The 14340-nt window shown below is 46.0% G+C and overlaps 1 protein-coding gene across 2 annotated transcripts in view; it reads right to left on the bottom strand.

The window, feature by feature from the left end:
* Positions 1 to 216: 216 nt before the first annotated feature.
* Positions 217 to 14340, bottom strand: part of LOC137653403 (ninjurin-2-like) — a 28243-nt gene continuing 14119 nt past the window's right edge. For both annotated transcript variants that reach the window (XM_068386758.1, XM_068386759.1), the window contains exons 2-5: positions 13894 to 13991; positions 13553 to 13742; positions 4360 to 4548; positions 217 to 4144 (exon numbers count right to left, since the gene is read on the bottom strand). In XM_068386758.1, coding sequence (XP_068242859.1) covers positions 3902 to 4144; positions 4360 to 4548; positions 13553 to 13742; positions 13894 to 13985 — 714 coding nt within the window. In that variant the 5' untranslated portion in view covers positions 13986 to 13991 and the 3' untranslated portion in view covers positions 217 to 3901. The remainder of the gene's footprint in view (positions 4145 to 4359; positions 4549 to 13552; positions 13743 to 13893; positions 13992 to 14340) is intronic.

The following is a 14340-nucleotide window of genomic DNA, read 5'->3' on the forward strand; positions in this document are numbered from 1 at the left end:
TCTTTTCAGCCATGTGGCACTCAAAATCCAACTGGCATGTGACAGGATCTTTAAACATACTAGAATCCTAACAGCAGCACTGAACTCCAGTCACCAGTCAACAATTTAGTAAAATTTCAATTCACGGACAGATTACAGTGACTTCAAGAAATAGCCGATAAATTTGCGAGAAACAGACAGGCCATTGTGTAATGACTGACAAATAATATCACAAGATGAAAAAATTCAGCAATTTATTTCCAAACAGCACAATTAAAATGTTATGGTCATATGAAAATTTATTACTTAAGAATTTTGCAATATAAAAACCACAGTTAAACTAGTAACTGCCTATAAAAGCTTTCAATAAAACGACGGCAGGATGATAGCATCACACATATGGCTACAATTCTAGTTATTGGCACTAAATAATAATAAGACACTTTATTTGGACACATCCGCTGGTCCTACATAATTAAAATACGATGATCTGGTTAAAATATGAAATTAAGCCAGGTTGACCTATACAGGATAAATAACTAATTTCTCAATCACATTGCATTTGATATTGCAGGTTGGTTCTGGATCACCAGAGTAGAATTAACATCTGATATTTACTAAATTCAAGTCGTTAAAGAAATTTCTAAAAAAAAAAAAAATGTAAAACTAACCAAAACCCCATTCATACAATAAGATGTTAAAACAATTTTGTACATATCTAGATGAGAAGGCCAAAGGGTAAAAATTCCAAGTAAAAGACAAATAAAAAAAAACGTAGCGTCGAGTTCAGGGGAGGTTGATACTGTACAACCTTAGTCCAGCTTATAATGCACCAAATACCACCTACAGCATACATTGGATTCCACGAGATCATTATTAGCTTTTTATGATTCTTGAAGGAATAAATCTTCAATATATCATAAATAACTAATTATTAAGGAGAGAAGCCATAAAGGAAAAAATGGAAATGACTGACCACCAAAATAAGGGTAGGCATATAGCATTAACAATGCATGGTTTAATAGGAAAAAAAATATTTAAAGAATGCTACTTGTTCTTAATAGATAATTTTCTAATGTCAAAACATATAGCACATTCATTAAAATGCTTAACAATCCATACTTTCCTCTAATATGTAAACCAGGCATTAGTACTGTACAATAAAAGTATTTTAACCAGACTTCATTATAAAAAAAAAATTTTAACCTTCTTAAAAATAATATACAGTACAGTAAACTTCAAAGATCCGGTGTCAACAAAGATAACTCCATAATAGGATTTTGTGTTAAAACCTATACATTTGCTAGGAGTGAATGGGGATTTTCAAATATTGTAGTGCATGAAAAAACAGAAAATGTATTAAAGTTCTTGTAAAAGTTAAATACTAAATCTTAAGTGAAGATGTATCTTTTGGAAAACTATAAAGAAATACAACCAAGTAGTTTCAACTCTTGGCACTTGCTGAAAGGTATTAAATCATGATATAGAGAATACAACAAGCATTTACAGAAAGTATAAAAATAACTGAGGAAAAAGCAATTGTTTATGCATGACTGTGAATGACTTTTCACACCTTATGTGAAAGAAATCTGTAAGTCTCACTAATAAGTATGATTGGATTACAGATCTGGTAATATTTAACATCTCATCCGCTTCTACAAAAACTAATGCATTTCTAATTTGTTTTCCAAAGTACCTTGCAAGATAATACCTCTTTTATGCTGTATAAGCTAACTCGATTAAGTTTTAGGCACTAGGCATTTTACGGTACGGTATACGTAAAACCCTTCAGTTATAAGAAACTGTACACCAGCCCTTTTTAAATCTAAAATACCTGTATGTTACTTTCTTTATTGCTTTTAATAAAAGTATATATCAAACTATAACAAAATGTATAGAATAAACAATAAACATGTAATGTATAAAGTAAAAATTCCACTACATGTAATATACACGATATATATATACATGACCCATATGAATAAAAATTAAATATATGATTCATAAAAAAAAACATTAGTAATAAAATGAAATTTTGTTCCTCACAAATATAAATATAAAAACCATTTTAAATACTTTACTGAACTTTCTGACATAATAGGAACCATATTATACACAAAGATAAATACTTTAAGCCTATAAAATAAACCTCCCAAAGATATCAACAACAACCTTTCTGTAATAAAATATCTGGCCTGACTTTATAATACACTTAAGTCTTTAATAGCTCATGAAAAGATAGCTGTTATTGTTAAATAATTAAATCATGACTCAAAAGAGAATTGCCTGCACCTGAAGTGTACACATACATACATACATATACAAAAGGCACTTCCCCAATTTTGGGGGGTAGCCGACATCAACAATGAAACAAAACAAATAAGGGGACCTCTACTCTCTACGTTCCTCCAGCCTAACCAGGGACTCAGCCGAGTTCAGCTGGTACTGCTAGGGTGCCACAGCCCAACCTCCCACATTATCCACCACAGATGAAGCTTCATAATGCTGAATCCCCTACTGCTGCTACCTCCGCAGTCATATAGAACAGTGTATGCATTCAGGTAATGACTAAATTTTAGTGATAAGGTAAGAATATAATTGTTTCTTATCACCACGAGACAGATGTGTGTTTAACTATTACTATTATTTGAAAAATAAAGTTCAATATATTTCTCCTTACCCTCCGATAATATCCCATCAATCTAACATACATTTGCCAGAGAAATGACAATTAATATACAGTAATTCTGGTTAAACTGTAAACAGAGCTAGTTGATACAGAAAAAAAAAGTTCTTACCATTGCCTAATAGTCTGGTACTCACAATTATTAAGGAATAACAATACAGTAATAGATAAAATTCATATTCCATATTGCCAATCTGTTACAAAGATTTTTTGATCAATGATACAAATCATAACACTAATCTAATCTTCTGTCTTAATTGATTGACAATTCTTGTCTAAGGTTAATCATCTGCAAATACTGTTTCCTATTTAAACCAACCTCAACCAGTTGACTTGCTCCTCTTCTGAAATACACATTACTCAAATGTGATAATCAATCAAAATTTCTAAGTCAATTTAGTTCAAAATGACTTACATTATTTCCTAATCACTGAGTCACGCTACAGCCAAATAAATTAACATTCTTCCACACACTAGTTGAGAACACAATAACAATTTTTTGTTCTCACTCATTGCCATCACAATACTATACAGTACACAACTAACTTGAATGACCTGTGATAGCAAACTCAAGAGGAAAACATTTTTCTAGGTTAGCTAAACTCTTGTGAAAAATTCCTATCTAAATTTGAAAGATGAAAATTAATTCAATATCATACATATAAAAGTTGGTTGGATAGATAAACAGAATCCAAGCAATATTGCCAGTTATACATAGTAATTAAGCAACAATAACTTTTTGTGCCTACTGTGACCATATTAAGGCAATAAAATATGTGTCAGATGTGAGGTTAAGTTACAAAAGGCCTCTATATCAGGTATGAGCAAAGAGTATTACCTGACTTTTATGAGAATCAACCCTAAATTTGAGCACTTGATAAATATCTAATATGGTTTTTCTAAAAGATCTAAAATGTATAAATATATAAACTATATAACAAAATTTGAGTACAAAAAATAGAAAAAATATGTGAATCTATTATGATTTTTCTACAGCATCATGTTAGTATAAATTCAACACTATACAGCCTTAACAATATGCAAGTATGCAACCCCCAGCACATAAATATCATATAAATAAACACAACAACATAGTGTCTTCTACCTATGTGTGAAAAATTACATGCAACATCTATAAGCCATATTTGAACTTTATAATGCCAACATATTTGAAGTTACCAAATACAATAAGTAAAAGTATAAAACCTGCCATATCATCTTATCTGATCTAACCAATCACGGAACGTTTCCAGCTTCCACTATTCTCTCTGTGATTCTTTCGGTATGCTCACTAAAGGCACTTCTCAGGAGGGCAGGACTCATTGGTTCAATAGCAAAGGAGGAAATGAAAACATTAATGATGGTGATGATAAACACTCCTAGTACAATCCAGTTGTTCAGCCTGTCGGCTTTCACTGCCTGGCGGTCATGAGATACGTCATATCTCCCCATAAATATGAGAGCAATGCCTATAACCAACTGTAAAGAAAAAATAAAGCTACATTTACATCAAGATTCTGATCAACTAGATTTAACTACCCATTAATTATATATTCTAGGCAGTGCAGGGATCCACTACAAGAATTACAGGTATAAGCAGTTGAAGGGAACCTTAAATACAGTATAACAATACAGTAGCTCAAAGAAAATATAAGTCAAATTTACCATCACAAAAACAAACACTCATTTCATACCTGCATTAAAATACTGAGAGAGATGAGTGTCATGCTGACGTAATAATTGATGCCAATGTTTCCGTACTTCCCAGATTCGATCACATAACGAAGTTGGTTTGCATTGGCAGTGAGCAAGGCTAAATCCATCATTCCTTGAGCAACAGTCTTCTTCGTTGCATATGTATTGACATTCAGTGGTTTCTTTCCCTAAGAAAAAGTACATATAGTACTGTATAAAACATTGGGGTTTTGGTAAATAACTAATAAAACAACAAAAACATATACATCTGTATCTAATTCACTGCAGGACAAAGGCCTCAAGCATGAATTGCAATGTCAATTCATGTATGAGGTTTGGCCAGTTTTCATCACTATGATGGTGGGAGATTTTTGTCTGGTTGCTCGCAGCAAACCAACCTAGTATGGGTGACCCTAACTAGTACAGCTTTGCTGATCATGGCAATATGTAAACCCTTTCACCACATTAAGGTATCCCCACTCAAAGGGTAAAAAATATCACCAATAATATAAAATCTGACCTTGAATCATAACCATGTGCAAACATACTATAATTATAGCTTTCACTTGCCTTTTCATCATACACTCTCAACATTTAATCTAGCACTCTTAATGTCCCTTACATCACCTAATAACAGGAAAACTTTATAGTACTAAAAAGGAACATTAATGCCCAAGAATGTCACTCACTCAGTAAGAAAATATCGTATGTAGAAGGTATTGTCTTCAAATTACATTATCAGTAGTGTCTTGTACATAGTTTATATATGACATGTCTGTTTTGACGTTGTTACTTATTTCAGAATGATTTATTGTTAATTTGTTCTCTTCATTTATTTATTTCCTTATTTCCTTTCCTCACTGGGCTATTTTTCCCTGTTGGAGCCCCTGGGCTTATAGCATCTTGCTTTTCCAACTAGGGTTGTAGCTTGGATAGTAATAATAATAATAATAATAATACTGTAGTAAATAATCTTCATCCTGGCTTTAAAAAAAAAAATAAATAAAAAAAAAAAATAAAACGCAGAATAAAAACCTTGGCAGAAAAAGATAAAAGTAATTACTAAACGTATTGCTGAGCACTGAACAGGATGGCATTTCATTCACATTAAGTCACTGACTTCTCTATTTCAAAATATTACAATCATTTAACGCATCCCACCTGCCCTCAGAAATATTCCTCTAACTATAACAATGTCCTGCCAAGATAAATTAATTTAGAATTCTAAAACACCAATAAAAGCAGAGCCCCACTAAATTTTACATCAGCAAAAGTAATTCTATATTAACCATAATCATATCAATTCACAAAATCATTCAACACAAATCTTGTAGTATAGATTTTAATAACTCTTGACAATTACAAACATGACAAATTCAGAGATAATTTGTATTTTTCCTAACCATACAAACCTTAGCTATTTACATTGGGTTTACTTTCGGCGTAGCTGAAATGACGAGCCAATAGTTTATAACGAGGGTTAACTACCCTCGCGCTAGTTAGCGGGGGTAGAGGAAGGGGTAGCTTGCTACCCCCCCCCCCATACACACCGGTGATTTGCTTCACTTCACTTAGAGGTAGGACTTGACTTGGGGGACAGGGCTGGCGGGCAAATATGTGTAAATAGCTAGGGTTTGTATGGTTAGGAAAAATACAAATTATCTCCGAATTTGTCATTTGTTCCGTAACCGAAATACAAACCACGCTATTTACATTGGGTGACTTACCCCTTAGGAAGGGTGGAAAGTCCCCAGCCTTACTGACTTTGGCTTTACCCGGGGGCTTCGCTTCCCAGTGAGTAGCACTTGAGAAAAGGAGCCCCTGCACCTCACAAGTTCCTCGCTTCGCAAGGAACGTGTGGCCTACATAAGTTGTGTGTGGAGGAAAGAGCGTGACTCGTCCTATGAAGTTGACCTTGAGACCTTTAGATAGGAATCCAGGATAGGACGTTCCCAATACCACCTCGTCAGGGTATGGGGGACATGACAGTATTAAGCTTAATACTAGGAGCACAAGGAAGCATGGGTTACCTGCAGAGGTTGAGGTCAGCTATGCGGAGACCAGGATGCTGCTTCCCCAAGAGAGGGGAGGATGTTTATAGTAGCAGCTGGGCTGGGTCGCTTGTTACAGAACAGAGACTCGTGATCCTGAAAGAGTCAAACCGTGGGTCCGGCACTCCAGGGTTCTGAGTCTTGGCAATAAACTCAGGGACGAACCTGAACGTTATCTCCCCCCATCCCCTTGAGTGGGCGATGTCGTACGAGAGACCATGAAGTTCACTAACTCGCTTGGCAGAGACCAAAGCGAGCAGGAAAGCCGTCTTCCAAGACAGGTGGCGATCAGAGGCCTGGCGTAATGGTTCGAAGGGAGGTCTCTTAAGAGCCCCGAGGACCCGAACCACGTTCCAAGGAGGAGGTCTCACTTCCGACTGAGGGCAGGTAAGCTCATAGCTACGTAGGAGTAGAGAGAGTTCCAGCGAGGAAGAAATGTCCACTCCTTTCAGCCTAAAAGCCAAGTTTAAGGCTGAGCGATAGCCTTTCACTGCTGAGACCGAAAGGCGCATTTCCTCCCGCAAATAAACGAGGAACTCCGCTATTGCTGGAATAGTGGCATCGAGTGGAGAGATACCCCTCCCACGACACCAACCACAGAAGACTCTCCACTTCGCCTGGTTGACTCCCTCAGAGGACTTTCGCAGGTGCCGAGACATCCTCTCTGCAACCTGTTGCGAAAAGCCTTTCTCCGTGAGGAGACGCTGGACAGTCTCCAGGTGTGAAGCCGAAGCGAGGCTACGGCCTTGTGGAAGATGTTGCAGTGTGGTTGTCTGAGTAGCTCGTGTCGTGGGGGAAGCTCTCTCGGGAGCTCCGTCAGGAGCTGCAGAAGGTCCGGGAACCATTCCGTGTGATGCCATAGCGGAGCTATCAGAGTCATCGAACAGTTGACCGATAGTCTGGTTCTGTTGAGCACCATTCTCATCAGACAGAACGGTGGGAAGGCGTACACGTCGATGTTGTCCCACCGTTGTTGGAAAGCATCTTGCCAGAGTGGCTCGGGGTCCGGGACTGGGGAGCAGTACAGGGGCAGCTTGAAATTCAAAGCTGTCGCGAACAGATCCACGGTCGGGGAACCCCACTAAGTCAGGACTTTGTTGGCTATCTGAGGATCCAAAGACCACTCGGTACTCACTATATGAGAAGCCCTGCTCAGACTGTCGGCGAGCACATTCCTCTTGCCAGGAATGAAGCGACCTGATAGTGTTATCGAGTGGACTTTGGTCCACCTCAGAATCTCTACTGCAAGATGGGATAGCTGCTGCGAAAAAGTACCTCCCTGCTTGTTGATATAAGCCACTACCGTGGTGTTGTTGCTCATCATCACCACGGAGTGACCCGCCAGGGTCCGTTGGAACTGTTGAAGAGCCAGAAAGACGGCCTTCATCTCTAGCAGGTTGATGTGTAGGTACTTTTCTGATTCTGACCAAAGGCCTGAGGTCCTCTGGTCCAGAATGTGCGCCCCCCACCCTTCTTTTGACGAGTCCGAAAACAGTGTCAACTCCGGGGGGAGGACGAGAAGATCTACTCCCTTTCGCAGGTTCTCGTCGACCAGCCACCACCGCAGGTCCGCCTGTTCCGAAGGTCCTATCGGGACCTGTAAGTCCGGGGAATCGGATCCTTGATTCCACTGGGACTTGAGCCGTCACTGCAGGGATCTCATCCTGAGACGGCCATTTAGAACCAGACGAGCCAGGGAGGACAGGTGACCTAAGAGACGCAACCACGATTGGGCGGGAAGCTCTTCTCGCCTGAGGAAGGGTTCCGTCACCCTCCTCAGCCTTGCTATCCTGTCGTCTGATGGAAAGGCTTTGTGGAGATTGGTGTCTAACAACATGCCTAGATAAACCAGTCGTTGGGATGGCTACAGAGAGGACTTCTCGAGATTTACCACGATCCCTAGATCCTGGCAAAGTCCCAGAAGCCTGTCTCGGTGTCGAAGAAGGGTCGACTCCGAATCTGCTAGGATCAGCCAGTCGTCCAGATAACGAAGGAGACGGATGCCGTTCCTGTGCGGCCAAGATGAAATCAGGGTGAAAACACTGGTGAACACCTGAGGTGCCATGGAGAGACCGAAGCACAGCACCTTGAACTGGTAGGTCTTGCTGTCTAGGTTAAATTTCAAGTACTTCCTAGAAGACGGATGGATTGGGATCTGGAAGTACGCGTCCTTTAGATCCAGTGTGCACATGAAGTCTTGTGGTCTCACCGCAAGTCTGACCGTGTCCGCTGTCTCCACGCTGAACGGAGTTTGCTTGACAAACTTGTTCAGAGCTGAGAGGTCGATGACAGGTCTCCAGCCTCCAGACGCCTTCTTTACAAGAAAGAGTCGACTGAAGAAGCCTGGGGAGCCGTCGACGACCTCCTGGAGAGCATCCTTCTTGAGCATGGTTTCGACTTCAGCCCGAAGGGCTAGCCCCTTTACCGATCCCATGGCATAAGAGCTCAACGACACTGGATTCACTGTCAGGGGAGGTTGAGATGTCGTGAATGGGACGCGATAGCCTTGGCCGATCACGGAGACCGTCCAAGCATCGGCCCCGTGTTGCTGCCACCTGTGCACGCAACTTTGAAGGCATCCCCCCACAGGTGGACATGCGGGGGGACTGCCACTCCTAGCGTTTGCGGCCGCTCCCTCTAGGAGTCTTGCCTCCCCTGTAGGACTTACCGCCCCTCTTGCCCTTGGCTGGAAAGGGCTGGGGCTTAGACACCACTTTCTTAGCTGCCGGCACCTGCTTTGGTGTCTTGCGAGGCTGCTGCTGCGGTTGCTGCGGAGCTGGAGGCTTGTAGGGCCGAGATGCAAGGGCACTTTGGAGGAGGGAGTATTAGCTAGACTTCCTCCACCTCTCAGATGTACGTTCCATGTCCTGCGGCTTGAACAGATTCCCCCCAAGGAGGGAAGCGTGCCTGAGCCTGCAGACATCCACGGTGGGGACCTTCGGGTGGATCTTCTTGGTCACCGCATCACAACGCTTCAACACAGAGTTGGCCCAAAGGTTGGTAACCTGACGTGCCAGGAACTCGATGGAGCGAGTGCCCGAGAGGAGGAAGGTCTCCAGGGCCTTCCTATTGGTCTCCTTAGACAGATCCTCGGAGCGCAATAGGATGCCCAGAGAACACCGAGTTGGCCCAAAGGTTGGTAACCTGATGTGCCAGGAACTCGATGGAGCGAGTGCCCGAGAGGAGGAAGGTCTCCAGGGCCTTCCTATTGGTCTCCTTAGACAGATCCTCGGAGAGCAATAGGATGCCCAGAGAACCTAGCCAGATGTCCAGCCACGAAGTGGCCTGCATGGCTTACTTCACGACCTTCTCATGGCTCAGGATCTCCGACGCCGAGAACGTCACCTGCGGGCGGAGAGCTTCTCAAGGGGAACTCCCCTAGCGAGCTCTTCTACCGAATGATGGAGGGGAAGTGAGGCTAGACTCCCCCATGATCTCAAAATACCTCCTCTGCTGGAGACGAGGAGGTGGGAGGAGTTTGTTCCCGGCAGAGGAACGACTGAAGGAAGCAAGAACCGCGAGTTGAGCATTGGCCCTGGCTCTGGCACTCTTCAGCCCCTGGGACCAGGGTAAAGCTGCGCTGGCCTTGGGGGCTTCTGAGTTCCGTACACCTGATCCAGGACCGTGTCCTTGCCTTCACGGGGTCCATGAACCCGTTGAGCTGTCTCATCAGGCTCAGAACCTGCCAGAAGGCATGCTCAGACTCTTGCTGGTCTCCTCCCTGTGGACTGGCAGCTAAGTCTCCTGTCCCCGGAATCTCTTCCTGGGAGATGCGTGGACGTTCTCCCGGGGTGCAGCTGGATCCTGACGAATTCGAGAAGACTTCGGAATCGTCTTGGAGTCCTTAGGTTCCCTCCTGGGCGGGATACACGACCCCAACAAAGAGGTCTGGAAGGCGCCTTCCACGCGAGACGATTCCCCTCCACGAGGATACGACTCCCCCCTTGGTGCCGAGGGGGAGACCGCTACCTCACTGGATTCTCCTGAGGACGGAAAAGCCTCGTCCTCGGGAGAAGGAGAAAGCGCCTGCGAAGGGGACGGAGCCTTCCTGATGGACCTCTTAGGAACCAGCTTCTCCCTGGGAGAAGTCACCACGAAGTCCACTCCTCTCCTTCTCTTCAGCGGGGGCAAGGCCGCCGTTGGCTTGTGTTCTTGATCGGCGAGTGCCGGCTTCATAGCCTTCACTAACGCCCGCATCAGAGGACCAAACCAAGACTGCCGAGACACGGACGCAGAGTCCGAAATTCCCGCTGGAGGGAAGGGGATCGGGCGATCCTTCGGAGTGGACACCACTGGCCCTGCCTGTAAGGAAAAGGGGGAAGAAAGTTGCTATGACCTCTCCGATGGGTCTTCCCTATCCTGAAAAAGAGACCTGCGCTTAGGCGGGGGCGATCCTGAGTGCGGTCTGGCGACACGCGTCCCTGCTGCTGTCGCAAGCTGCGGAACCGGACGCGAACGGGGGTCGTGCTGACGCTCGTGCGTAGGCGAAACTAAGGAGTCACGCGCGAGAGGCTGTTGAAGTGCGGGCGCGCAATCGCGCAGAGACAATCGAGCGCGGGAGCGGTCGCGCGCGGGCGAACGATCGCGCAGGAGCGGTCGCGCGCGGGCGAACGATCGCGCAGGAGCGGTCGCGCGCGGGCGAACGATCGCGCAGGAACAGTTGCGCAGGCTAGTAAGCGGGTGGGTGAGCGAGCGTGAGCTGGCGAGTGAGCGCGTTGGCGAGTGGGCAAGTCGGTGAGGGAACGCGTTGGCGCGTGGGCGAACGAGATCGCTCCGACGACCGCTGTCGATGTTGTCCAGGGGGCCTGTAACGCGTGGGAGATCGATGGCGAGCAGGCGATCGATGGCGCGTTGGTGAACGCTGGTGCGTAGGGGAGCGATAGCGCGTAAACGCGCAGGCGAGCGACCGCGCGTGGGCGAGCTGGTAGAAGGAGACCCATGTCTCTCCAGATCCTCTGGGCGCCGACGCGTAGGAGAGCTCTTGCGCGCAGGCGAAAAATCACGCGGGTGGTCAGGAGATCGCTGACGCGCAGGGGACCGTTGACGCGCAGGAGATCGCTGATGAGCAGGCGAACGTTGACGTGTCTGTGATCGCTGGCGAGCTGGTGATCGCTGACGAGCTGATGATCGCTGACGAGCAGGAGGGCGACGCGTGGAATCCTGTGTGGGAGCTGCTGGCGCGTTGCACAAAGGCGAACGTTCACGAACGGGCTCAGGAACAGGAGGTGCGTGGGAGCGAGGACGTACAGTAACCTTATAAGTACGCGCAGGAGACCGCGTGCGTTGCTGCGCTGGAACAGGCTGACGAGCAGGATCGCGAGGGTGAGGAGAAGAAGAGTCCTTGTCCAAGACCTGAACCGAAGTTCTAGGTCGCGCAGGCGAACGTGGGCGCACAGGGCGCGTGTCAGGAACTGGGAGCGCAGGTGCGCTCTGACGAGCAGGAGATCTAGAGCGCTCAGGAGAACGATTGCGCGCTGGGTGCACAACAGGAACAGCAGGATGTTCGGTGTCCTCAGGAGAGCGCTGGCGAGCAGTGGGGCGACGATCATCAGGAGAGCGCTGACGAACAGGAGAGCGCTGGTGATCAGGAAAGCGCTGACGAACAGGAGAGCGCTGGCGATCAGGAGAACGCTGACGAGCAGGAGCGCGCCTGTGCGCTAACACTGTAGAAGGGCGAGCAGAGGAACCCTGACGTGCAAGGGAAACACCCACACCATGGGAGGCAACCCTTTGCCCCGAAGGGACCGTTGCCCATCGGATGACGAGGTCAGACTGCTGTCCATCTGCACCAGAGGCGGAAGGTCTGGAAGGCGTTGGAGAACGAGATCGATCCCCGGAGAGGCCTAAGGAGACAGGAGCTCCAGGCTGCTTACGGCGAGGAGAGTCCCCATCGGAGGAAGGAGGCGAAGATTCAAAAAGGCGCCTCTTAGCACCCTTATAGGGAGACGGGAGGCCCTTGCGACGTAGCGGACTGTGAGCCTTACGGCGAAGTTGGCCACGAGGGGGGTCATCAGGATCATCAGTCCTCCGAAGGGGAGTCTCAGACAAAGCGCTCCCCCGAGAGGTAGGCTTGGCAGCTGAAGAGCCCGTGGGACTCCCTTCCCCCTTCGAAGGATGTACAGAAGGGGGAGGAGAGCCTTCAGCAACGTCATCCTCATCAGGAACCACAGAGGTTTGCCCCGACCCGTCGGAAGCCTCTGTCACCACGACGTCGACAATAGACAGAGGAGCTACCTCTGCTATCACCGGCGACTGCTTAACAGCGGCCCCCAACTGGACAAGGTCAAACAGGGCTTCCTTGGAGGGCAGGCCCTTCAGCCCCAAGGAAGCCCAAAGCTGAAAAAGATCATCATGAGACACAGGATCATTATCAAAAACCTCCCCCAGAGGAGGAGGGGGAGCCACCCCGCTATGGGAGGCGACGCCCTCTCCCCCCACACCGAAGGTCGGGAAACAGAACTAGGGCCTGCCCTCCCACTCGGCGGTCTCTCCTTAGGAGCCGGACGAGGGGGAGCTTCGGAGGAGGTTTGGGTGGCGGAGGAAGAGTCCCAAGATCCTTCCTCCTTCAAGGCAATCCCAGAAGGAGAACGGTCTCTCTTGGACTTTTTCTCACGCCGGCGGCCAAACCTCTCCCACTGGGAGGCAGACCACTCCCTACACTCACTACAAGTATTTTCTCTGTCACATCGTCGGCCTCGACACTGCGGGCAAAGGGTGTGAGGATCCGTATCCACCGCAGACATGAAAGTACCGTAAGGGCGACCGGCAATACCAGGGCACTTGCGCATGGTGGACATCCAAGGGCGAGGCCAACTTCAAACACACAAAAGCTGAGGAAAAGCAAAATAAAGATTAAGGCTGTCAAACGAGGACGATGGACAGACACGTCTGTTCATCGCCGGAGCCAAAAGTGAAGTGAAGCAAATCACCGGTGTGTGTGTGTGGGGGGGGGGAGAGGTAGCAAGCTACCCATTCCCCTACCCCCGCTAACTAGCGCGGGAGTAGTTAACCCTCGTTAAAAACGATTGGCTCGTCATTTCAGCTACGCCGAAAGTATACCCAATGTAAATAGCGTGGTTTGTATTTCGGCTACGGAACAAACACCATTTAAGATCACAAAAAATAAATCAACATTACTTACAGGTATGCCACCCACTGCTGGATCTGTGGGCACTGGGAGATACCCTCCCCTTCCAGGACCTGGGGCAGGAGACGGGGAACGAGGAAGTGGTGTGCGCGGAGTTCCATTTGTAGGTCTACTGCTACCAGGAACATCAAAACCATCATCAATACCTTCATCTCCTCCACGTCTGGGATTGCCATTTCCCTCCCTGAAACAATATAGAGTATTCATTAACTGCTCCAGCTATACAGTACTAATTTCAACATACATTTTTAAATAAAGTTTTGCATACAAGCTATTACAATAGAAACAAATATCAACAGATAACTTGATTCTAATACTAAAAGAGTAAAACCTACCCAACTATTTCCACATCTGTTTCTCTGATATTTGCCATTGGTGCTAGTTCCACATTCGACATGGTGGTTCTCCGACGAAGGGTTCTGGGCATCCAAGCCTATAGAGAGAAAATGTACAAGATATAGGACATATAAAATATGAGCTAGGAAAAGGAAACACAGTAAAATGTTATTTTTATTAGTAAAATAAATTTTTGAATATACTTACCCGATAATCATGTAGCTGTCAACTCTGTTGCCCGACAGAATTCTATGGAGGGATACGCCAGCTATCACAATACTAGAAGGGGGTGTACTTACCAGCGCCACCTGTGGCCAGGTACTCAAGTACTTCTTGTTGACACCTCCTCAATTATTCCTCGGTCCCACTGGTTCTCTATGGGGAGGAAGGGAGGGTCAATTAAATCATGATTATCGGGTAAGTATATTCAAAAATTTATTTTACTA

This window comes from Palaemon carinicauda, chromosome 14 (genome assembly GCF_036898095.1).
Source record: "Palaemon carinicauda isolate YSFRI2023 chromosome 14, ASM3689809v2, whole genome shotgun sequence".
Taxonomy (NCBI): domain Eukaryota; kingdom Metazoa; phylum Arthropoda; class Malacostraca; order Decapoda; family Palaemonidae; genus Palaemon; species Palaemon carinicauda.